At 32.3% G+C, this 25,853-nt stretch overlaps 4 protein-coding genes across 4 annotated transcripts; 1 reads left to right on the top strand and 3 right to left on the bottom strand.

The window, feature by feature from the left end:
• Nucleotides 1–2,203: 2,203 nt before the first annotated feature.
• LOC114165564 lies at nt 2,204–4,582 on the bottom strand. Its single transcript, XM_028050153.1, has 3 exons — nt 3,433–4,582; nt 2,472–3,093; nt 2,204–2,384 (listed from the first exon to the last, which is right to left on the bottom strand). The coding sequence occupies exons 1-3, from the start codon at nt 4,580–4,582 to the stop codon at nt 2,204–2,206; spliced, it is 1,953 nt and encodes a 650-aa protein (XP_027905954.1).
• A 7,283-nt stretch (nt 4,583–11,865) lies between these two features.
• On the bottom strand, nt 11,866–13,363 carry LOC114166501. Its single transcript, XM_028051244.1, has 2 exons — nt 12,691–13,363; nt 11,866–12,068 (listed from the first exon to the last, which is right to left on the bottom strand). The coding sequence occupies exons 1-2, from the start codon at nt 13,252–13,254 to the stop codon at nt 12,048–12,050; spliced, it is 585 nt and encodes a 194-aa protein (XP_027907045.1). The 5' UTR covers nt 13,255–13,363; the 3' UTR covers nt 11,866–12,047.
• A 5,390-nt stretch (nt 13,364–18,753) lies between these two features.
• Nucleotides 18,754–19,338, bottom strand: LOC114167678. Its single transcript, XM_028052804.1, has one exon. It carries the CDS (start codon nt 19,204–19,206, stop codon nt 18,802–18,804), a length of 405 nt encoding a protein of 134 aa, XP_027908605.1. The 5' UTR covers nt 19,207–19,338; the 3' UTR covers nt 18,754–18,801.
• Nucleotides 19,339–24,360: 5,022 nt separating this feature from the next.
• On the top strand, nt 24,361–25,207 carry LOC114167334. Its single transcript, XM_028052394.1, has one exon. The coding sequence runs from the start codon at nt 24,494–24,496 to the stop codon at nt 25,043–25,045; it is 552 nt and encodes a 183-aa protein (XP_027908195.1). The 5' UTR covers nt 24,361–24,493; the 3' UTR covers nt 25,046–25,207.
• The last annotated feature ends 646 nt before the right edge of the window (nt 25,208–25,853 follow it).

The following is a 25,853-nucleotide window of genomic DNA, read 5'->3' as shown; positions in this document are numbered from 1 at the left end:
GGCCCAAACTCTATAGTACTGAAAAAAAAGGCTTACAATATCTCCCCAACAACAAAAATTTTTCGTCCTCGAAAAATTAGACTTACCAGAACAGATGTGGGTATGAACTCCTCATGTCCTCCTCAAGCTCCCAAGTAGAGTCACCCGTCCTCCGGTCCCATATGACCTTAACAAGACTGATGGCTCTCCCCTTCCGCTCCTTCACTTGGCGGTCCTCTATAGCCACAGGTTGTACCACTACCTGGAGATTCTCCCTGACTTCCACATCATCCGCCTCCAACACATGTGATGGATCAAAAACATACTTCCGTAGCTGTGAAACATGAAAGACTGGGTGTAGATTAGCCAACTGGGGTGGCAATGCAACCTCATAAGCCACGGGCCCTATCCTCCTCAAGATCTGATACGGACCCAAAAACTTAGGAGACAGCTTCCTCGAGCGGATAGCCCTTCCCACACCAGTGGTTCGAGTCACCCTCAAGAACACATGCTCCCCAGCCTCAAACTCTAGGGGCCTTCTTCTTCGGTCTGCATATGCCTTCTGCCGACTCTGAGATGCTTGCAATCTATCCTTCACCAACTGCACCTTCTCTATGGTTTGTTGCAACAACTCTGGTCCAACCAAAACTGACTCACCGTCCTGGTACCAACATAGAGGAGTCCTACACCTCCTCCCATACAAAGCCTCATAAGGCGCCATCCCGATACTCGCTTGGTAACTATTGTTGTAAGTGAACTCCACCAGCGGTAACACCTCATCCCAACTTCCAAGGTGGTCCAAGATACACGTCCTCAACAACTCCTCCAAGGACTGAATCACTCTCTTTGACTGGCCATCCGTCTGAGGATGATAAGCAGAACTCATCCTCAACCTGCTACCCATAGCCTCCTGCAGTGTCTGCCAGAACCTGGAAGTGAACCGGGGGTCTCTTTCCGACACTATACCACTAGGCACTCCATGAAGTCTCACTATCTCTCGGATGTAGAGCTGGGCCAACTTGGCCATAGACATTCTGAGATTCACCGCCAAAAAGTGAGCACTCTTCGTCAAACGATCCACCACTACCCATATAGCATCATGTCCTCTCACGGTGCGAGGCAAGTGGGTAACAAAATCCATGGCTATGCTATCCCACTTCCACACCGGAATATCCAAGGGTTGAAGCGTCCCACCGGGTTTCTGATGCTCCACCTTCGCCTTTTGACAAGTCAAACAGGCCGATACAAACTGTGCAACCTCCTTTTTCATGCCCTGCCACCAAAAGTTCTCCTTGAGGTCTTGGTACATCTTAGTCATGCCAGGGTGCAGACTAAGACGACTCTTGTGTCCTTCCTCAAGGATCAACTTCCTCAACTCGACATCCTCTGGTACACAAACCCTCCCTCTAAACCTCAACACACCATCACTGCCCAAGGCAAACTCCTTGGCTTGATCCGTCCCCAGTAGTTCTTTCACCTTCTGTAGACTAACATCCTTTGCTTGCCTCTCCCTGATTAAGCCCAAGAAGTCACTAGATATGACCAAGGTGCTACACCTGATGAATTCCGGCTCCAACTCAAACTGTAGCTTCAAGTCTCTGAAGCTCTCTAGCAACTCCATCTCTTTTATCATCAAGTGCGCCACATGCACTGTCTTCCTACTCAATGCGTCTGCCACCACATTCGCTTTCCCTGGATGATAGAGAAGCTCGAAGTCGTAGTCCTTTAAAAACTCTATCCACCGCCTCTGCCTCATATTCAGCTCTTTTTGGTCGAAGAGATACTTCAAGCTCTTGTGGTCACTAAACACACGGAACTGTGCACCATACAAGTAGTGCCTCCATATCTTCAAAGCAAAAACCACCGCTGCTAACTCTAGGTCATGAGTGGGGTAGTTCTTCTCATGAGCCTTCAACTGCCTCGAAGCATAGGTCACCACCTTCCTCTCTTGCATCAAGACACACCCAAGGCCCTGATGAGAGGCATCACAGTAAACCTCAAAGGGTTTACTCACATCTGGGATTACCAACACTGGAGCACTCGTCAGCCTCTGCTTGAGCTCTCTGAAGCTCTCTTCACATCTATCAGTCCATGCAAACGGTTGATCTTTCCTGGTTAGCTGTGTCAAGGGTGCCACTATCTTGGAGAACCCCTCTATAAATCTCCTATAGTAGCCAGCTAAACCCACGAAGCTCCGAATCTCCATCACAGATTTGGGACATTCTCACTGTATCACGACCTCTACCTTAGCTGGATCCACAGCTATACCCTGAGTTGATATCACGTGCCCCAAGAACTGCACCTCTCTCATCCAGAAGTTACACTTTGACAACTTGGCAAACAGTTGCTTCTCCCTCAAGATACCAAGCACTATCCTCAGATGCTCGGCATGTTCCTCATGCGTCCTGGAGTATATGAGAATGTCGTCTATGAAGACCACGACAAACTTATCTAGAAACGGACGGAAGATCCGGTTCATGTAGTCCATGAACAAGGCTGGAGCATTAGTCACACCGAATGGCATGACAACATACTCATAATGCCCGTATCTGGATCTGAAAGCAGTCTTCTCAACATTTTCTGCCTTCACCAGAATCTGATGATAACCTGACCGGAGATCAATCTTGGAGAACACTGACGCCCCATGCAGCTGATCCATCAAATCATTTATTCTCGGTAAGGGGTACTTGTTTTTGATAGTCAGCTTGTTCAGCTGCCTATAATCCACACACAGCCTTGAGCCACCATCCTTCTTCTTTACCAACAAGACAGGCGCTCCCCACGGCGAAGCACTTGGCCGTATAAACTGTTTCTCTAGAAATCCCTCTATCTGTTTCTTTAACTCCACCAACTCCGCTGGGGCCATGCGGTAGGGAGCTATCGACACAGGGCCGGCTCCCGGTACCAAGTCTATAGAGAATTCAACTTCTCTCCTCGGGGGCAAACCTGGTACCTCTTCGGGGAACACATCCTCAAACTCTCTGACCACTGGTATCACTGTTATCCTTTCTTCCTTCTCAACCTCCATCCTAGCAAAAACCATAAAGCACTGTGCGCCGCCCTGGATTTCCTTCATAACCCCATGAGAAGACAACAACTCAGGCTCCTCTGAGTCTGAGAACAACAACTTCTTCTCCCGACAGTCTATGAGAACATGATTGGCAGAGAGCCAATCCATTCCCAAGATCACATCAAGCCCTTGCAGAGGGAGGCATATAAGATTGACTTTGTATACGCGCCCATCTACCTCAACTGGACATCTAGCACACACAGAGGAAGTCCTAACCAACCCAGATGCCGGGGTAGATACCATGAGGTCAAACGGTAGCTCACACACCGGCAGACCCAACTCCCGCACACAAGACTCTGACACAAATGAGTGTGTCGCTCCAGAATCAAAAAGCACGCAACATGACTTGCCAGATATCACACAACAACCAATAACAAGGTTACCTGAACCTGCTGCCTCTGACCCAGTCATAGCAAAAACTCTGCCTGTAGCCTGAGGCCTGCTGCCTCCTCCTCTTTGCTGAGTCTGACCTGAACTCTGACTCGGAGTGTGTGGTGAAGGTCGTGCTACTGCCCCCCTCCTAGAAGGACAATCCCTGCCGAAGTGGCCTCCCCTGCCACAAAGGTTGCATCTGCGGAAACCTGGTAGCTGAGGGCAGAAATTCTTCGCATGCGGCCCTCCGCAATGATAACGCTGTATCCTGCTGGGCGGGAAAGAAAAACCTCCAGATCCCTGCGGCTGTGGATGGGGTCTTGCATACGGCTTCCTCTTCTCTTCAATCCTCGGCCTGGACCCAGATGGTCCACTAACTCTCTGCTGTGGCTGCTGCTGAGCTTCCACCTCTACCTTCATTCGCTCCATGACTCTGGCCTTTTCCACCAAGGCCGCAAAGTTCTTGATGGACAGTGGAGCTACCATCAAGCATATGTCTCCTCTGAGACCGTTCTCAAATTTCCTGCAACGCCACTCCTCATCGAGCGGCATGGTATAGAAACGCCCCAGATGCTTGAACTGCTCGGCATACTCGGCCACTGACCTGTTCTCCTGCGTCAGCTGGAGAAATTCTACCTCCTTAGCGTACCTCACGCTATCAGGGAAATACTTCGACAACAACCTCCTCTTGAAGGCTCTCCATGTGATATCCTCATGCCTCTCTTCCATCACCAGCTTCATGCTGGCCCACCAATGCTCAGCCTCTCCAGTGAGCATGTAGACAGTGAAAGCAAGCCTGCTCTCATCCGGGCACCTCTTGGCGTCAAAGATACGCTCCATGTCCTTCATCCATTGGTCCGCCTGATCGGGACTCTTCTTGTCGTCAAACTTGGCAGGTTGGTGCTTCAAGAAGTCTTCCAAACTCCATTCAGGGGGTGGAGGTTGGGGATGGGGACCATACATTTGAGCACCAACAGCATTCTCCCCTAACTGACGGAGAGCATCCACATGCTGCCTCTGAGCATCCTCTGCAGCCTGCCTAGCAGCTTCCATCTGCTGCATCATGAAGTTCTGCTGCTCAAGAGAGGCTTCCTGGCGCTGCATCGCCGCCTCGTGCTGTTGCATCATATCATTGCTTTGCTGAGTCAAAGCCGCAGCCATGGCCTCGATTGTCCTAGCTAGATCTTGTCCATCGCCTGAGGGGGTTGAGGAGGAGCGATACGCGGGGGTGCCATAACACTGGACACACAGAAAGCACCATTAGAAATTGGGTTAGACTGGAATCTCACCTAAACACGACAAGGAGGGCACAACAAAAGCTAAGCAAACACATAACCCACAGACACTTAGGAACGAAGGCTCTGATACCATAAAAGTGTGACATCCCATTTGAATAGATTACACTACTAAATAAAATATCACACAGTTATAATAACGAGAAGCGCTCAGATGAACATAAAACGTAGGGAAGGTAACTATTACAGTCATCCGGAAGTACTTAAAAGAAAACTTAGGCATACCACATAGTCCTAAGCAAAGGGAGATTTTAAAAGGGTGCAACAGTTTTACAAAAAGGTTACCACTAAGGCAACTAATACAAAAGGCCTCATGGCCATGAAACTGCTCCTAAGACATCCAGACAGGGAAGTCTAAGCCGCACCGTTGCGTCTCCCGGATCCATCTCGAACATCCCTCCCATCTGCTCCCACCAGTAAGGTGATCATCGCAAAAGAGAAAACATAGCAGAAACAATACAAGTGCAAGGGTAAGCTAGTGTGACATGAAACTTATCATAGTGTAAAAGAATAAGTGCATAAACATTTCCAGGCATACAACACAGAGACACATAAGTCATGTTATGGCAAACAAGCAAGACACTATGACTCAATTATCCGGATACATATACTAAGATCGGATTCACTGGATGCTTGCACTCGTGGTGGCCTCTACTGCTCTGCAGAGCCATTGCCAATGGGTTTCACCTTACCACTCACGAGGTTAGCCTTTAAGCGTCTAAGGCCATTATCCTGCCAAAGACTAGGGCCTCCCGCTACTCTCACCACTTGGGTCAGTTTGCTCTACTTGAGACTCACTGACCCTTTTGAGTTTCGGGATGCGATCCTTACTTGAATCCTTATCTCAATATATACACTACACGCCACCACGAGGTCTCCCCACGAGACTCATGGAATTACGCCTATCACACAACAGAATCATGTTTCTCATACCATTTCCACCTCTTTTTGGTCATTCATCCAAATTTCATGTTAAAACATCGCGAAGCCACAAACCCATGATCAATCTCATACCAAGCATGCCAATTTCGTTCATAAAATCCAAGCACCCAAGCATATTCACGCACATCATATTTAGAATGAATAATTTAAACGGTACATGCAACAAATCATTCAAACAGCCAGGGAAACATAGCACACTCTCGCGAACTCGCTCAGGCGAGACGCTGGCCTCACTGACACAGCGGACTCTCGCTCAGGCGAGACGCGCGACATGGAGACTTCACGAATTCTCGCTCAGGCGAGGCATTCTCGCCTGAGCGAGACTATGTGTCGCTCAAAACGGGAATGGGCCGCCTAGGCGAGTTCTCGTGGCAGTGAGCGTTCTGATACTCTCGCCTAGGCGAGACGAGCTCGCTTGGGCGAGAATAACAGATCTCACCACTGTCAGCACACCAACAGCGGCGAGAATGGCTCAGATCATCGCCCAAGTCCACATGCAACTCAATTTCATTCAACAAAAGCACACTAGGCACGCATATAAGCATAAAAACGACCAAAAACAGCCAAGAAATATTTATGACCGATGAATCTAGCTTCCCTTACCTTTTTAAGCGTTAGCAACACAACGGGCTCCCGCCACGGAATACCACAGCTTCAGAAACTACTACAATGAGCTGCAAACAGGAAACCAGGACCAAACAAGGGTACGGAGTTAGATCCCAACCAAACCCATGTGCCCAACAGCGGAAGAAAGGGAAGGACCAAGAAAGTTCCCAGATTTTACTTACTTGAAGGCCAAAACGAACTTAGCTAGTTTGAAGAGGGAGATTCACCGTGCCCTAGCAGAGGACTTCTGCTTGAGTTGTGGGATGGAGAGGAAGGTTGCTTCTGAAAAGGTGACAAGAGCCAAAATGAGACAACTGAATGGGGTATAGGGTCCTACTGAAGGGCTGGCCTTGGGCCTCCGAAAAGGCCAGGCCCAAACTCTATAGTACTGAAAAAAAAGGCCTATAGATAAAAATCTGGGTAATTTAAACTTTAATTCACAAATAAACTATAATTATTTGTTAACAATAAACGTTATTTTTAATATATAATTTTTAATTTATAAAATAGTATCTAATTTAATGAATATATTAACTAATTATATTTAGTTTTTAAGTTTAGTATTTATTAATTTTTTATATGTTTAAAGACAAACGAGTAAATAAAAAAAAAATCACAAAAACAGTTTTGAATTGAAAATGATATATATATGATATGAATATAGAAATAACTGATGATTATTGCTTTTGAATCTTTTCAATCTTTTCGTCTAGAAAACTCTCATTATAAAAAAAAAAAAAACAAGCAACATGCAAATTGAAGTGGTATAGTTGGAAAGAAAACAATGCATGTGGATTAACAACTGGAAAGAAAATGATGCATACTTTCACACAACTGTGAGTGATTCATCTTTGTGTCGCATTGAACAACTTGACAACTACCAATTGCAACAACACACCATAATTCTTTATTATACTTTTCTTTTTTGATTCGGTGGAAACCAATTTGGTGTGCCCACATGTTGTCATATTCATGTTTACTATTTATGTACAAATATATGACTTTAAATTTTGTTCATGTTTTAAAAGGGATAAACATTTATTTTCACATTATAATTTTGATATTTTTATCTTAATTTTACGTGATGTTTATGGTGATTAATTATTGAAACTTTCATTTGTATTTTCATTTTTATAAAATGTTATTTATTAAATTTAAATTTTCATAATTTATTTAAAAATATTATTTGAGTTTTCTCATTTTAATTTATTTATATCATGAAAAACATAACAACACCAATCTTCTTTATTTAATTAAGATTATATTTTATGCGACTTATTTATTTGAATTGGAGTAAGATACTAAAAGACAAATTTCCCGTAGAACTAAATGATATTACCAAATTTATATATGATTTGAATAAAAGTTTGTTAGATTTTAGTTATATTTAAGTTTAGAGGAAATGTAAAACTAGTAATAGATTAGACTAGTTGTGAATTATTATATCATATATATGAATAATATTTATTAGCAATGAGAAATAATTTTGTCTCTTTAAATATTTTGATATGATTTTCTAAAAATAAACTAGGTAATTATAGATTGATTTGTTCTCTTAATTTTAGATTATAAGATATTTTATAATTATGAGTATATTTTGATAGAACTTCTTAAGTATAAACTAGACAATCATAAATTAATTTGTTCTTTTAAGTTTCAAATTATATGATATTTTGTAATTATGAGATTATGAATAATAATTATTGTAAATATTTCTAGCACTATCTATATCGAGAATAACAATAATTAAAGGCATTAAACCATTTTTCATGACATGTATATGTATCTTTTTGTTGGTGACATTATTTTAGGTTCTATATATGAGGAGCTTATGTATTTAATTTTGGTGAATGTGGATGAATTTTACAATTGGTTTAAGATTAATTTTCAAAAAAAAAGAAGCTAAATTTAATGTAGTTAGAGGACTCTCTCATACGAAGATTGGTGTCTCCGGAACAATCTTTGAGAATTGATTATAGAAAACTTTGACTGATACCTCAGTTATGAACACAGTTTTTAACAATATGTGACTAAGAAGGTTCAATGGTACCTAACAAAGTAGAAAAGGGAAGTTTTTAAATAGGGCAAATCATCATTCCTTTACAAACTCAGTTGCCATCTTCATATCTTTGACCACCTTTAATTCTGCCCCACTTCACATTTGATGAATCAAAATCATATTTTAATTTTGATTCTGATAAACTCAATGACTCATGCTGAGCTCAAAAGCTATGCTAAACTCATATTAGCCAACTTATTTACATGCAGATAATTGTTTCTCATAAATTTTTGCAGATTATTAAGGAGTAAACTTTTAAGCTTAATTCAGTCTTATAAAACTGGTTTAGAAGATGAAATTTACATATATTTATTGAAAGGTCTTTCGAAGAAGAATTGTCGAGGAGACACAAGACAATAAGACATGAATTCAATCCACAAATAAAGGATTGACATCATCTTTAACCTAAAACTTTAAGATAATAAATTTATGAGTCTTCATCCTTATATGGTATTGAACTTTATCACTTTTACTCAATGTGGTCACATTTAGATTTCCAACAGTTATATATTATAAGTATGTCTGATCTCTAATCGATGTGTGACATCTTTAACACAGCCTTATGTCGAGATATATAGATCTCAAGTTGAGACTAAACATTAATACATTAATCAATAATCTGATAGTAGTAACATGATAAGTTCAACAAATAACAAATCTCGTTATAAGCTTCTTATGACAAAATCGACTTGTTATGTAAGATTTGCATCACTTATATATATTTATATATAATAAATCTGTCTTATTTTTAATTGATAGGAGATTTTTGTAACACAATTAATTGTAATTTTGGATTTGCAAAAATTTAATCATAAATTTATATAGCACATGAATATTAATTAGTGCTGAAAACTACATAGTTTTAAGTCATGTAATAATATTTCGTGAAAAAGTAGTCTTGAATTATATTTCTTGTGGAGGCTATGGGAGAGAGTAACTACTCGAATTGATTTTGTCTTTGCAGAATAGGCAACAATTATTTCACTATCCATTTTTATTTGACCCTTGAATATTCTTGAAATTTTAAAAGTCTAAAAGAAAAATAAATAAAAGAAGGTAATTGTGATACATAGAGTTTGAACGATGCACGTCAAAGGAAATTGCAGAAAAATAGATTAGAAATTTAGGAGTTAGAAAGGTGGATTGTGCATGCATGCACGTCACGAAACCAAATCACTTTTCCCTATGTACAAATCAAAAAGCTAAGGAATTACGTGAGAATTTGGTAGAGGAGAGATTAGATAAACTTTGATTATGATAAATAAAGTCTTAACTTTTAATGAAAATTTATGTCATTTTCAAAAAACTCCTCGAAACTATTGAAGTTAAAAATAATACTTCAAGATAAGATCCTTTAAAATAAGACGTCCTTTATTATATGTTAATTACATGTATGAATAAAAAAATAGTTTACTGATATGTTAGTTACATATACGTAACTAACACTCATATTTAGTCAAATATAAAATGATGGTCAACAAATTAATTTCATTAGAAATGACCCATATGAAATAGAGAATTTATTTTGAGATACTAAAAACACTTTTAAACACTAGAAAGACTTTTGAAAAAAAAAAAAACCCTACAGTGATGTGACTATGTTTTATTTTTTATTATAGTGAGAGTGAACTAAGGTGAAAGATCAGGATGATTACTCATAATTTGAAAAAAAAAAAAATAGGTATAACATATGAGTTATTCATTTTATAATAACACGACATGTTTAACTTGTCTCACACTTAAGTCATATTTTTGTTGGGGTATGACTGTTTTTTTTAAGGGATGTGTAGGTAAACGATAAAGAGTATTTAAGGGAGATATGTGAGATTCTATCTCTCATAAGATGTTATGATTTTTTTCTAAAATTTACAATCCTTTAGTATAATAACTAATAATAATAATATTTATAATAATAATAAAATATAAAGTATTTAAAAATAGTATTAATGGAGAAAATAATATAACATTTAAATAAAATATTATAAAAGTTACAATATACATACTATAAATAATGTAAATTTATACATATAAATGAATACAATTATCATTTTACAAATTGATTATTTGGGATCAAATTAAATATAAAATCTGCTTTTTAATATGATATCAAAATTTATCTTAATTAATAAAATTTGTTATTTATTGATCTAATGTATATTTATTATTAAACCACCCATAAATATTACTCAAACATGACAGATTTTTACTAGTGGTTGTGTAAACATTATATTATAAAGTCGGTTTGTAAAACTAAATTAAACTTAAATTCTGTTATTAGAAAAATATATTATAATCATATTTTTTTTATTTGTTAAATCTATTGTAACCTGTGTTATTTAATCGCTGTCATACCACCATAAATAAAACATGGGTCGAAAATTCTACATTGATTAAGATAAAACAAATTTATGCTATTCTTAAATAGGTATCTTGCATTACGATTTTATAATATAATATTAAATTAGTGTTAAAGTTCATCACTTAATCCATTCTCAAGTTAAGTTTTTAATTTATAAAAATTACTCGCAAACACATAGTGAAAACAATATGATCAGTTATTAATGATTTTAATAAACAGAGGCCATATAAAGATATTAATAAAAAGAATATAAATATAGATAATAAGTGCTGGTTCATTGAGTCATTAAGTTTGTGAGTTAAAATAGTCTGAATAGGTCCATCCTGCTGCTGTCGTACAGTTTATGGATTAAAGTATATTTCTTTTATTTTTTTATTACAGCGTACTAGTATTTGCGAGTTAACTATATGATTAAATACTTTAATTTATTATTTCCTTGATTATGTATATTTTATACATACAAAAGTAGATTTTGTTTTATGATCTAATTTAATGCTTGCTTATTTAATTGTAATAATTAGTAAATTAACCTTCAAATTTTATAATTGTTATAAGATAGTTAAATTTGAAATTAAAAAATTATAAACAAATATTTTGATTGATGTTTTTTTAATTTTTTAAATTTATACAAATCGATCCACAAATTTATAATTATAAGGATGGATCAAACTTATTAACCCATAAATTTTATGTGAATCAATTTGACCCTAACTTATTTTCTTACTGATCAAATACAGGATCAACCAGAGACCAATGAATCCATATTTTCAAAGTAAATAAAATGGTGAAATGATTTATTACTTTCTATTCATTTTCCAAACACTACTTATTCGATCTAACACAACCACTACTAACTTCTATATTAATGTAGAAACATATTTATTCATATAAACTCTTTGCATAATCAAGCTATTACTTTTTTCTGCAATTATGTTATCAATACATAGTATTTACTTTCATGAATAATTTTTCATCCACAATAATCTAACTCAAATCATAATTAAAGTAATCAAAGTTAGTATTATTTCAACTATACAATTTTTCATAAGACGGGAGTTAAGGAGCAGTAAAATTATATAATATTCGTTCTGCTATAATTTAATTATGAACAAATGAATAGTCAAACTAGCATGTCACAATTCATGCAGAAACTTTTTCCAACAAGAATTTTTATCAAAAAATTTAATAAAATAACTTGGGTATTCTTTTATAAATCTGATAAACTTGTTTTTAATTAAACATAATTTATTTTCCAAAACTAAGCCAGGAGAAGAACTATGAATATCTTATTTTTTTAATACATGACTCTTCAGTCTTCGCTAATAGTTTACCTTTGGCTTTCTTAACGAACTTTGTAGAGTTTAATCAGTTTCCTTTGTTCAAGGCCTGAAAATCCAAAAAGAAAATTAATTACAAAACAAAACAAAAAAGTTATTTTTATTGTGTTGCTACATATTAAACATGAATTTGAAAGGGAGAGTCGAAGAGATTAACTTCTTTAGATAATAATTTGGAGATATGAAGTAAATTTGGAAGAGAAGATGAAAAAATTGTGGATTTAACTCCTCTACTAATAAATCCTAACAAGTAACAATGTTCATAAAATAAAATTACAATTTTTGTATATTATAAATGCAACAAATAGTAAATTTATGTCTTCCGCCCGTATATATATATATCTAAGATTTATGTCTAAAATAATATATGTAAAAAATTGTTTTAGCTTCCTAATAACTTAAGAAAAAAAGGCCTCAAAATTGATTTAGCATATTTAGGAGTCTAAATGTTTTGTAAGAAAAAATATATATATACAACAAAAGATATTTAATAGCAAAATCACTTTTCCAACTTATATATGAAGCAAACATTCTTCTTATACAAACCAAGATTAAAAAAAAATAAACATAACTAATTGGAGATATACAAGTGAATAATGCCAAATATAAACTAATTAGACTTAAAATCCATCTTTCGAGATAATCCATATAAAAAAAAATCAACCTTCAACCTTCAAAAGTTTAGTAAACCAATTAACCGGAATGCCGATGACAACACGATTTGATTTGTTAGGGTTCTTACGAAACCCTAGAACTTCCTTTTCAATTCCTCTACAATTCACCATCTTTACGTCTTTCTCTTGCTCCGTTTCTGAACACAAATTATCCACCATCTTCACCGAGAAATGAATAACTCCGTTTCGTCGACCATCCCAGTCCCTCAAACCATAGCAAAAACTTTGAGCCACACTTTCAGACAAAACACCGTTATTTTCGGCACTGACTAAATCCGAAAGAGCAATCCTTGCTACTCCGACAGGACGAACTTCTTTGTATTTCTTGCATTGAACCTCAAACGTAACAGACCTTGCATAAGAAGGAACCTCCAACAACAGTTTCTCATTCCATGCATGCACTCCATCATCATTTCCATTCACCATTTTGGTCGTGCAACAGTTCAAAGACTCTGCACGAACAACAACATAGACCTCGGAAACTGAATTTCGATCCACTCTTATGTTTTCTCCCGACACAACCGTGATCTCCAAGGTGCGGTTTTTCTGGTTTGCCTCCATATCTACGAGAACTTAAGACTGCGTAACTAGATATACACACAACTATGTTTGTGTTTGTACGTGAAGGAAAGATTGCCTGAGATGAAAGAGTAGGAAAAACGTGAGGGGCTTAAATAGAAGAGTTTTATATATAGGAAAAGATGAGGAAAGAAAGGGTGAAAGAACACAGAGTTTGTTATAACAATGGGTGAAAACTTCACTCTGTTTGAAATCGTGTACAATAAAAAAACATAATAAAGAAGAGATGTTGACCATAGACCTTGAATTTTTGTTGTGGTAATTTACGTCAAAATGTGCTTGGTCATCATTAATTTCCACGAAGAGTTTTTTTCTATAGGAAGACCCTTTCCACGCGTAAATTTCAATGTTTTTATAAGTTTTCTCAAGTTTAAATAAGTTAATTTCAATAATTTGTGTATGTATTGATAATATATATGCAATATTGCAATTTTGAGTTTATATTTTTAAAGTGATAAAATAGCTCTTGTTCATATTTCCTTTCAGCATATTTGGTTTTCAATATATATATATATATATATATATATATATATATATATATATATATATATATATATACTATATTACATTTTCAAAACACCATTCCAAAAAATTTATAATATAAAAAAATTGATTTTTTTTTTGGAATTCAATACGGATAAACAAATTGAATATTACCCTTTATTTTTAATGAAACATAAGTTTTATTCCAATTTCTGACTTTGTATATAATCAATATGATGGTGTTTTTAGTATTATATATGTCTGTCATTTTCTACAGAAATAAATAATAATAATTTTAATTTAGTGGAGTTGTTATACTTATCAATGTGTCTATTTACTATTATTTTAATCATATGAACATATTTTAAAGGTCTTTACTAAGAAATTATGGAAGAACTTGTATAACAATTTGTTGTGACAAAACTATAGAAGAAAAAGAAAACCTTAAATGTCTATGGAGTCTAATCAATAAAAAAAATACCGTTTACATTACTTTTAAGATAAGGTTAATATTATTTTAAGATAGTTGTTTTATACTGCTATTCAATCATAAATTATATTATAATTATTATATGGTTATTTTTTATTTTTAAACTAAATACGTTAAAACTCGGTAATGAATTTTGATTGGATGATACTGGAAAAACCACTAAACTGTAATTGAAAAGGTTATAACAAACAAGTAGTCCATGATTATTAATTTGGAATTGAATAATATGTAGTGTAAAATTTATATTATCCGTGTATAATCTTTCTTTAATGAAAGAGAATCATTAAATATTTTGTTTTATTAATTTCGAGAATCCAAAGCTTTCAAGGCCAATTTATTAACACGGTTTTTCAGTTTAGGCCTGAATTTAATAAGAAAAAATGGTACAGAAATTGGTTGACAGTGGGTACCCTTCCGAGATTGTATGGAAAGACATTGGCTCTGTCTTTGGAAACTTTATAGATTATAAACATTAAATTAATTAATTATAATGCATATATTTTAAATATATTTAATTTTTAAAAAGTAAGTATGAATATTTTTTTTCATAACTTTTTTTTCTTAACTAGTGCTTCAAGCTATATACATATTTAATAAAAACTAATTTAGTCTTAGTTAACGAGAAGTATTGTCCCTATAAACCTTTAAATATGATTATCTTTATCCTGAAATGAAATAAATGAAAGTTTTGAGGTAAACGAGTGAAAAAACTACTGATTTCTATTTATACATAGAAGTCATATATTAAAAGACAAATTCGTTATTCCAAATTATCCATTTCTATCATTTTTTAAGAGTTAATATATTTGTACAACTTTTAAAAGATTTACTCCCATTTAATAGTGTTTCGGGGTAGGGACCAAGAGCCAACTAAAAGAATCTTGATACCTCGCGTTGCCTTTCTCCTCCACAATAACTCCAACGAAATCAACTCCTAAGCTCGATCGGTTGGGATGACGATCGGGGTACCTGCCTAAAGTACTCCGATGCTTAAGTTAGAAAGGGGGCCGATCGGTGTATCAGAATATCGACTGTAATAAATGCGTCATTAAGATCCTTACCAACCTACCTTTGGGCCCTATTTATAGCTTTCGACATGGGCCTGTGATTAAGGTTCCTTAATCACGGCCCAATGAAACCTTAATGAAGATTAGTGACCCGTTTAACCGATAATTAATAACTTAAGTTGTGTAATCGTGCGACCGATGGTCACTTGGCTGGGTCGATGGTGCTATGTATCCCGTAAATTGAGTGTGTCTAACCGATCCACCGAAAGGGACTTACGAAGGCCCGCCTGTCGCTTTACCGATGGGCCGTTGGACCCTTGGGGTTGCTCAACCGATTGGCCGCTGGACCCTTGGGGTTGCTTAACCGATTGGCCGCTGGACCCTTGGGGTAAAGAATTCCACCGCTGTTGCTTTGCCGACGGTCCGATAGGCCTTCGAGGCAAGAAGTTTCCTTTACCGATCAACCGATGGGCGCTCGAAGTTTAAAGATCCATCGTGGTTGTTTGACCGCTGGACCGATGGTATGCGTATAATTAAATCCTTGTTTGACCGCTTGACCGGTGGACCTATGTTTTATGTAATTCGTTCGACCGATGGTTCTTTAATAATACATTGTTGTTCGTTTACTTGTCAGACCGATGGTCACCTGGGGGTCAGTAATGGCCGATCGACCGATAGGGCATACTGTACAAATAGAAAAACCAATTAAAAGATTCAACCACATTGTTAAATTTTTTCTACTGAACTAAGAAAAAACCATGTGGAAATTTGAAGTTCATACAATCTTAGCCTAGGTTTGTACAGGAGGATGGATTTCAGAATATGAAAATGAGTGAATTTGAAATGAAAAGAAGTAGGGATGACAATCTAGGGATAAAATGTGCTACAGTTAGTTGATATTTATAGGTATGTATATTGGTAAGAAGTATTTTAATATTTGTTTATAAATGAGTGAGGTGTGGATATCATATTACTCATACATGTGGATACTTATTACTCACAAAAAATTAAAATTAAAGTTATATTTTATTCAATTTAATTTAATTTAAGTTTTATTAGGTTAAACTTAATTAAAAATTTAATTCATAATTTTTTTTAATTTATAAATATTTCTTTCTTAAATATTTGCAGATACTTTTAAACAGATATCTGACGAGTTACAAAACAGATAATAGGTTAATTTTTGTGTTGCGAGTCGAGTAACATGTAGAAACTATCTATGTCCATCGGCCATTGTCATCCTAAAAGTAAGTGATTATGAAATTGTTTGAATTAAAAAAGATAAAAAATTATAAATGATTTGATCATGTATGTATTATTTTTAATATTATATATTATTATTTAATATTAATAATAATATTATTATTACTATATTATATATATCAAATTATAAGAAATTATAATATTTTCATGTTGAAGAGTTTCCCTGCTTTACTTTACATGAGGAAGGAAAGTGTAAAGAAAACATTATATCCATTTTCACCTCGTTTTTCTTGCAGTTTCATCTCAAATCCACGGACCCCGCGTAGGGGCCCGCATATTCAGTCGACAGACCTTTATGAATTGGAACATATGTATGTGTTCTAACATTCTACATTTCTAAACTCTCAAAACCCAATCTTTTAAGGTCGGTTGAGAGAGACCTTCATCTTTTAATACTTCATCATTCAATTCTTGATAAAAACATGTACAAAATTTCTTTACACTTAATTTAGTAAAAGCTGACTATATTTATTCTTATTTAATTATAACAATATTTTTATTAGACAATGTTTTGTTCTTAATTACATTGATATTATTGTTTGCAAAAATCATCGCAATTCATATATTTTTATTTTGGATTAATATTGATATATATTATTTTAATAAAGTCCGATTAGATAACATTATTATATTAATCTGAATGAGATAATGATTTGATCATGTATGTATTATTTTTAATATTATATATTATTATTTAATATTAATAATAATATTATTATTACTATATTATATATATCAAATTATAAGAAATTATAATATTTTCATGTTGAAGAGTTTCCCTGCTTTACTTTACATGAGGAAGGAAAGTGTAAAGAAAACATTATATCCATTTTCACCTCGTTTTTCTTGCAGTTTCATCTCAAATCCACGGACCCCGCGTAGGGGCCCGCATATTCAGTCGACAGACCTTTATGAATTGGAACATATGTATGTGTTCTAACATTCTACATTTCTAAACTCTCAAAACCCAATCTTTTAAGGTCGGTTGAGAGAGACCTTCATCTTTTAATACTTCATCATTCAATTCTTGATAAAAACATGTACAAAATTTCTTTACACTTAATTTAGTAAAAGCTGACTATATTTATTCTTATTTAATTATAACAATATTTTTATTAGACAATGTTTTGTTCTTAATTACATTGATATTATTGTTTGCAAAAATCATCGCAATTCATATATTTTTATTTTGGATTAATATTGATATATATTATTTTAATAAAGTCCGATTAGATAACATTATTATATTAATCTGAATGAGATAATGATTATTTTAGAATTATGAATTTTTTAATTATTATGATTTATCTTTAAATAATATTTTAAGAGGTTGAAGATGAAGATTCATTTAAATTGTTCTTGTTTGACTTATAAGGAATACGAAACTATTAAATATATCAGAATAAATTGTTAAAAGAGTTTTTAGTTTCATATGAAACTAATATTCTGATTTCATACATGTTAATATAATATCACTAGAATCCATCATTACATTAAACTATTATTCACTTTAAAATTTAAGTTTCTGTCATAAATATTTTATCTGTTGTCTTAAAACTTTGAAGATTAGGACCTATTATCCCATTTAGATATTTTTGTCTAAGACACCTCAAAGGATATAGAATAATATATATTTTCTTTGTTGAACACAAACTCACTTACTTTTTCTCTAGTTTCTTATGTTTTATTTTATTCTTGAAGGAAATAAACCCATTTTTATTTTACTCGATAACAATATTTTCTTTATATTATTGTCTTTGTATATTATTTTTCATGAATATAAAAGAAAAAATAATGTATTATATATGTATTTTTTAATAAATAATTTTTACTTATGACTTCAATTGTCAATGGACTTTTGTTTATTAATTATGTCTATTTTTTTATTAAATTATGATAAATTATTTTTAAATTTTAATTTTTTAAGGAAAAAGTAAATTGATGTGGAAAACAAAAGAATAGATTTATATTTTAAAAATAATAAAATTAAAGTCAAAAATGAAAATAAAAATAATTCAACTTCTTATATATGAAAAATTGATGCTAATAGTCTAATTATATTCAATTGGAGAAGTACTTAAATATGAAACTTCATGCTAAGAGTCTAATTGTCCAACTACAAATAAGGTTAAAGAAATTAAAGATCATGAAATTGATATTAATTATTTAGAACACAATATCATTAATATCTTTAAACAATGAATAAAACAATCAGATTAGGAAATAATGATATTTATAACAAATACAAATTTATAAATTTATAATTATTTTTGCTGTCAAAAAAAATTATAGGTGAAGTGGTTCCACCGAAACCGGAACACCAACTACAACTTCATTAGACTGGTTGATTTCCACGAACTCATCACCGGAATTCATACTCACCACCATCCTCTTCACCGGTTCCGGAACCGCCACCCTCACTGCGAAAAATATCACCCGGTTTCTCCTCCCTTCCCAGTCCCTCAATCGGTAACTCAACACGTGCATGGAATTTTCCGGCGTAAGAAAATCGGAAAGTGCGATTCTGGCCACCCCAACAGGTCGAAGACCCTTGAACCTGTTGCTTTGAACCTCGAACGTGATGGAGCGTGCATGCAGAGGCATGTCCACCACGTAGGGGTCCTCCGTCACACGAAGGTTTTCACAACATATAACGGTGATCTCTAACAATGTACCCGAGCTTAACTCCATAGTAGAGAAAATAGTGAGTTAATGTAATATAATATGAGTGTTATATAAGTAACTGTGATTATTATGTATGATTTGTTGTTATGAGAAGAGGGGTGAAGTTTGTTTTATGGAAGATGATAGTGGAACTTGTTACATGTGATAGTAGGTTTGTCAATACGAGGAAGCATGAGGGAGAATTATTAAGTTGTTTCGGTGTTTTGTTTTTCCTTTTTTTAAACGTATGTAGACCTTTTGACTATGGACTTTAACTTTCCGCCGCGGAAAAATTTAACTGCATTGATGACGCCAAATAATACGCTGATGGTATGCGGAATGGTTGGTATGTTTCTTGAAATTGAACGGTGATTTGCGCCGACAATGCACGAACCTTCGGGAACACGTTTCCCTGTCCCCACTTTCTAACTCAAAAATTAAAATAATCTTTTATATATATATATATATATATATATATATATATATATATATATATATATATATATATATATATATATATATATTATTGTATATATTTTTTAAAATATCAATTTTATTATTTAAAATATAATTATTTATTAAATTTTTGAAAATTAATTGTTATTTTTACAAATTTTTAAAAAAATTTGTCTTTTTTTGCTTTTTTTTTATTTATCATGGTTATTCTCTCAATTTTTTGATATATTTTATTATATTTTTAATAAATATAATTTTATTTTATATATTAATTTAAAAACATTATATTATTATCACATACTAATATAATATTACGTATATTTTCATACAAACATACAAAAATATTTCGTTGGTCCTCATTTTTGTACCAAAATCTCCATTTGGTCATCGTATTTTTATTAATCTTAATTATGTCCTCAATTTTGTAAATTAGTATCAATTAGTTCCTTTCCGTTAGTGTAGAACTAACACCGTTAAGTAGGTGCCACATGTCAACTCCTCATTTTTTTTGAATTTTTTGAATTTTTTTTTTAAATTTTTAAATTATTTAAAAAAAATATTTATGCCATTGTCATGTTTGTAGTGTGCCACGTGTCAATCTAATATGGTGACACGTGTCAAAATATTGTATGAATCTCAATTTGATGTTCATATTTGTTAATTTAATTTGATTTCAGTTCCAAATTTTTTTAAAATTTTCAATTTTAGGTGCTCCAAATTTAGACCAAAATTTACTTTTATATAATGTTATGATTATTTTTATTAAAATTTATATTTATATTAAATATTTTAATAATATTAATTGTATTTAATATTAAAATTTTAAATATATTTATTTTAATTTGTTATAAAATTGTTTTAAATTTTACATTTGAATTTATAAAAATTTTATTTTTAAGCCAACTCTAAAATATTGTTGATATAGAATGTTATACAAATATTTCGAATATAAATATATTAATATATATATTTATAATTTTAAAATAAAATTTAAATAAAGTTTAATGTAAAATATAAATTTAAATAAATTAAATATTGTTAAAAATATGTAATAGAAATATCACTTTTAATAAAAGTATCATCATTACATTTGTATAAAAATTAAATTTGGTCTAAATTTGGAGCACATGAAATTTTTTTTTTTTAATTTGGGATTGAAATCAAATTAAATTAACAAATATGAGGACCAAATTGAGATTCATACAATAATTTGACATGTGTCACCATATTAGATTGACACGTGGCACACTACAAATGTGACACGTGGCATAAATATTTTTTTAAAAAAATTAAAACAAAAATTCAAAAAAACGAGGAGCTGACACGTGACACCTACTTAACAATGTTAGTTCTATACTAATGGAAATGACTTAATTAATACTAATTTATAAAATTGAGAACCTAATTGAAACTAATAACAATACTAGGACCAAATTGAAATTTTGATAAAAAAAACGATGACCAAATATTTTAACCTAATATTTAACATCACTTTTTAGGAGTCTTGACACACCTTACATCACAAGTGTAATGTAGTTATTTTTTATTATTTATTATTTTGTTTTTTAATTAAGCCTGGTTGGAAATGAGGAGGTGCGAGGAAAAGGAGTATCTTTTTCTGAATTTTGATTTTTCATTCATGTCTTGTTTCATTTTTCATACACTGTCTCATTTCTTTTCCCCTAGTCATCTTGTGATGCTTCTATCTATCTTTTTGTTGAAAACAAAAATAGACTGTTGAAAATAGACAATCAAATGCTTGATCCAAATTTTTTGAAATTTTCACATATATCATTAGGAAAAAGAAATTCTTGGAAGAAAAAACTTATTCATTTTATTGTTGTTGTGTTTTATTCATATTATCAATAATACAATTTATAAGCTTAAAATTTTTGTTTGCTGTATTCACAACAACTAGAAACGACTAGTACATTAATTACCCAACGATTATAAACGGTTAGCACATTAATTATCCAACGACTTGTATATATTAAATACCAAAAACGGTTATAACATAAACTACTTTATTCTATTTAAGTTTATCTAACATACACTACACGTGCATTTGTAATAGTAGTTCTCTTATTGAGATCAAAAAAACAGAAAAAGACACAATAATAAGATGTAGAAATTAACTCTTGATAGAATATCAATATAGCAGGAATAAAGTGTTTCAGAAACAATATACATAAATTGTGTATAAGGGTTGGAGTATCCCAGATACGCTATTTAAATACATATTTATATTTACTTATTAAAATAAAAACTTCTAGCTTCATACATAAAGTAAGTAGAGGCAGAACAAGGGACCTAACCCTAGCCCCCTTCACCACAGATCTCTCGTCGTCTCAACACCATTTGCAAGAGCCTTTGTAGTTCGCCGGTATCGACATAGCCAATAACGACTTCTCTAGTCGAGTTAGGATGGGATCCTAAAACAACAATAATAACTTTACTATGCCACATATTTCGCTCCGCACACCACCATAAGTGCTCCTCGCACTCGTCTTTTCGTGCTAGATTCTCTCATCTTAAAACTTCTACGCCAGATTTTTGTGGCTTGTAATTTTTAATATATAATTATATTATATATACGACCAATATTTAATTAAGAATATAAATATCTATATATATATATATATATATATAAAGCTTTTTAAATTAATTTAATAACTTATTTGATAATTTATTAAATATAATAGCCGGTGTTCTTAATCTATAATAATATATAAATAGGATTTCACTTTTTGTGTCCATATTTCAAAATATTAATTTTATCCTTTAAATATAATAATTTATTAAATTTTTAAAAATTGACCGTTATTTTACAAGCTTTTTATAAAATTGATTATTTCTATTTTTTTTCTTCTTATTTATTTATCAATGGTTATTCTTTTATTTACTCTGATATATTTCACTTTATTTTTAATAAATATAATTTTAATTTATATATTAACTACCTACTAATATAATATCATGCATACTTAAAAAATTATACGGACAAGCGTGATACCGCATTTGTTTACCTAATATTTATAATATGTATAATTATTTTATATATGACCGGCATTAGATTAAAAATCTAAGAATATCTTACTTGAATGAAATAAATAAATAAATAAATAAATAAATAAATAAATAAATAAATAAATATATATATATATATATAAAATGACGTCAGTTGTATAACTCTAATAAAAAAAATATGAAGATAGTTTTAAATAATTCTTTAATGAATTACTTAAATTTTTAAAAAATATATTTAAATTAAATTATTAATAATTATATCAAATATTTTGATACATATATTTATTAATAAATAAGTATAATTAAATATTCGTATTTATTATCTTCATATATTCTATTGTGCGCACGTACAAATTGAAAAACAAATATATTTATACTTATATCGATACGTGTACATAGTTAATTCGAAGATTTTGCATCAAAGTTAAGACATTTAAAAAAGTTATTAGAAACTAATTTATCATCCCTATTTACATATTATATTTCGAATGATATGTAAATCCTTTTTTAAAACAACCGACAAAAATATAGTTATTTTCAAATCAACCAAAAATTATATCGTTTTCACACCAGAATCGATTCGAAGTCTTTCGAAATATGTCTTGAAAAAGCTTGATTAAATTTTAAGACTATAATAAATTTGGAAACGTTCTTAATAAATTTTTGTAATATATGGAGTATTAAAAAATTATATATTTTTCAAGTGTCTGATAGTTAAATCTTTCTGTTAATTAGACAATATGAATATCATATCCGTCACATTAGTTGTCCTGGAGTGTTATTTTTAAAATTTGTAATTTGATATTTTATAACCATCGCTAATTTCACAATTTTCATTATCAATTTTAAATACAACAATTTTCCCCGACCACCGCCCCCTTACAAAAAATAAATAAATAACATGATATAAGGATATTGAACCATAAAAAAAGATATTACAAAACAAATGATGGTTCAAACGATCAAATCGATCAAGGAACATACATGTACAAAAACAAATAAATGAATTTATCTTGCTAGTATAATATCAATTTATTACGAAAATTCGTGTAAAAATATGAGATAACAATTTTGTAAATACTAAAGTCAATTTTTTACATTGATTATTTTTTAACTGATATAAAAGTAGACCCTGATCCGTTATACACTTATATAATATTTATTTGTAACATCAGTTATAAAATTAATTAATATAGAAACATGATGCAAACTACAGCATTTGCATTTGTAACCTTTATAAAAAGAAATTAAATACCACGTCTTTTTGTTTCCAAACTAAACAGCCATTTTCAATTTTAAGAGAGAAACTAGTAATGTAGAATCTACGTTAAAATAATACTTTTACTTTGAATACAACTTTTGTAAAGAACACTCATAAAAAGTGTTCTAATTGCATTAAAACATGATAAAACATGTATACAGCTAATCCCACAGGGAAAAATCATTGATATTTCAACAATAAAAGGACACAATTTGTCATAGGAACCGTAATTAATGCGAGGCCAAAATTAAATTTCCTCGGAATTTACGATAGTCTTTATATGCGTGTGTTCGAACATTAGAAAAGTTTGTGGTCAATGTGAACCTTTTTTTCTCTGTTTGCGCATACACGGTACGTTACAAACACATTGCTCGTAAGTTGCAACGGTTGTTTCCTCACTTCTTCATCTGCAGAACCTCTTACTTAAACCCCTTCATTCTTCAAATCCTTTCATCCCAAACACTACGTACTCAACATCATTACACACTTTGTTACTTGTTTTCTTACCTTAAATAAATTACTTAGTTGAGTGCAAACCTTGTTATTAGGTACTCTAAAAGTGTCAGAGATATGGAAGCAAAACAGCAAAAACTCACCTTGGAGATCACAGTTATGTCGGGAGAAAACATAAGTGTGGATCGAAATTCAGTTTCCGATGAGGTCTATGTTGTTGTTCGTGCAGAGTCTTTGAAGTGTTGCACGACCCAAATGAAGAATGGAGATGATGGAGTGCATGCATGGAATGAGAAATTGTTGTTGGAGGTTCCTTCCTATGCAAGGTCTGTGACGTTTGAGGTTCAATGCAAGAAATACAAAGGATTTCGTCCTGTTGGTGTAGCAAGGATTGCTCTTTCGGATTTACTTCTTGCCAAAAACAACAATGTTTTATCCGAAAGTGTGTCTCAGATGTTTTGTTACGGTTTGAGGAGCTGGGAGGGTCGACGTAACGGGGTTCTTCATTTCGCAGTAAAGGTAGTTGATAATTTATCTGCACAAGCTAAACCAGAGAAAGACATAGAAATGGTGAGCTGTAGAGGATTTGAGAATGAAGTTACAGGGTTTCATGTAAACCCTAAAAATTCAAGTCATGGTATCACTGCCATTCCAGTTAAGGTGCACTAACCAAATTGTTGTTTCAATGTTGTTTCCTTACGAAGATAGAGAGTTCTCTTTCATTTGAGTTTGTATCTAAAAGAAGAATGTTTGGTGGGTACTTTATACAAACTTAGGAACAATATATGTATGCACTTTTTTTTTTTAATTAAATACCCAACAACTTAAATATATCAGCAGTGCACTAAAATCATATATATCACTTCTGGTATATAAAATATGGAAAATGATTTTCTGACTACTAAATTTCGACAACTTTATCTTATAATATGAGATGTCATATTTTAAGTGGTTTGTTATTTTTTCATTTTCTCATTCTTAATATTCCAAAATCATTTAAAATATGACACCTCATGTTATAAGAGAAAGTTGTCAAAATTTAGTAGTCAAAATATCATTATTCATAAAATATAAATATCAGTCGGTTACCAACGATTTCAAATATTATCATTTTCACATCGAATAAAAAATGTGTATTATTTTGACATTTAATACTTAATAATATGATATTATCTTTATTTTTACAAAATAATAAATAGTTATTATTTTATATTTATGCACAATTGAGACGAAGATCGAACAAAAATCTCGTACTCATTAATATGAGAATGAAATGAATTTTTACTCTACCAATGAAATCTCATTTCTTGTTTTGAAATATGTAGTTTTTCTATTGCGGGTTGCACAATTGTCCCGTGACGGAAGTCAAGTGGATCAAGTCATAATATTTCAATTGAGATTTCTAGTAAGACAATTGTTGAGGGAAAGATGGTTGCATGTGACATTAATTGTCCCATGACAGAGGTCAAGTGGGCCG

Source organism: Vigna unguiculata, chromosome 10, assembly GCF_004118075.2.
Source record: "Vigna unguiculata cultivar IT97K-499-35 chromosome 10, ASM411807v1, whole genome shotgun sequence".
NCBI classification, from domain to species: Eukaryota; Viridiplantae; Streptophyta; class Magnoliopsida; order Fabales; family Fabaceae; genus Vigna; species Vigna unguiculata.
Note: the sequence above shows the minus strand (reverse complement) of the source record. Positions and strands in the feature narration are given on the sequence as shown.

Coding starts and splice junctions, on each gene's coding strand:
- LOC114166501 (XM_028051244.1), bottom strand. CDS start 13,254: ATGGAGGCAAACCAGAAAAACCGCACCTTGGAGATCACGGTTGTGTCG. Junction 12,069..12,690: donor GGTTTACTAAACTTTTGAAG/GTTGAAGGTTGA, acceptor TTGGATTTTCAG/GCCTTGAACAAAGGAAACTG.
- LOC114167678 (XM_028052804.1), bottom strand. CDS start 19,206: ATGGAGTTAAGCTCGGGTACATTGTTAGAGATCACCGTTATATGTTGT.
- LOC114165564 (XM_028050153.1), bottom strand. CDS start 4,582: ATGGCTGCGGCTTTGACTCAGCAAAGCAATGATATGATGCAACAGCAC. Junction 3,094..3,432: donor GTCAGAGGCAGCAGGTTCAG/GTAACCTTGTTA, acceptor TGTTGTTCTCAG/ACTCAGAGGAGCCTGAGTTG. Junction 2,385..2,471: donor GTGACTAATGCTCCAGCCTT/GTTCATGGACTA, acceptor CATATACTCCAG/GACGCATGAGGAACATGCCG.
- LOC114167334 (XM_028052394.1), top strand. CDS start 24,494: ATGGAAGCAAAACAGCAAAAACTCACCTTGGAGATCACAGTTATGTCG.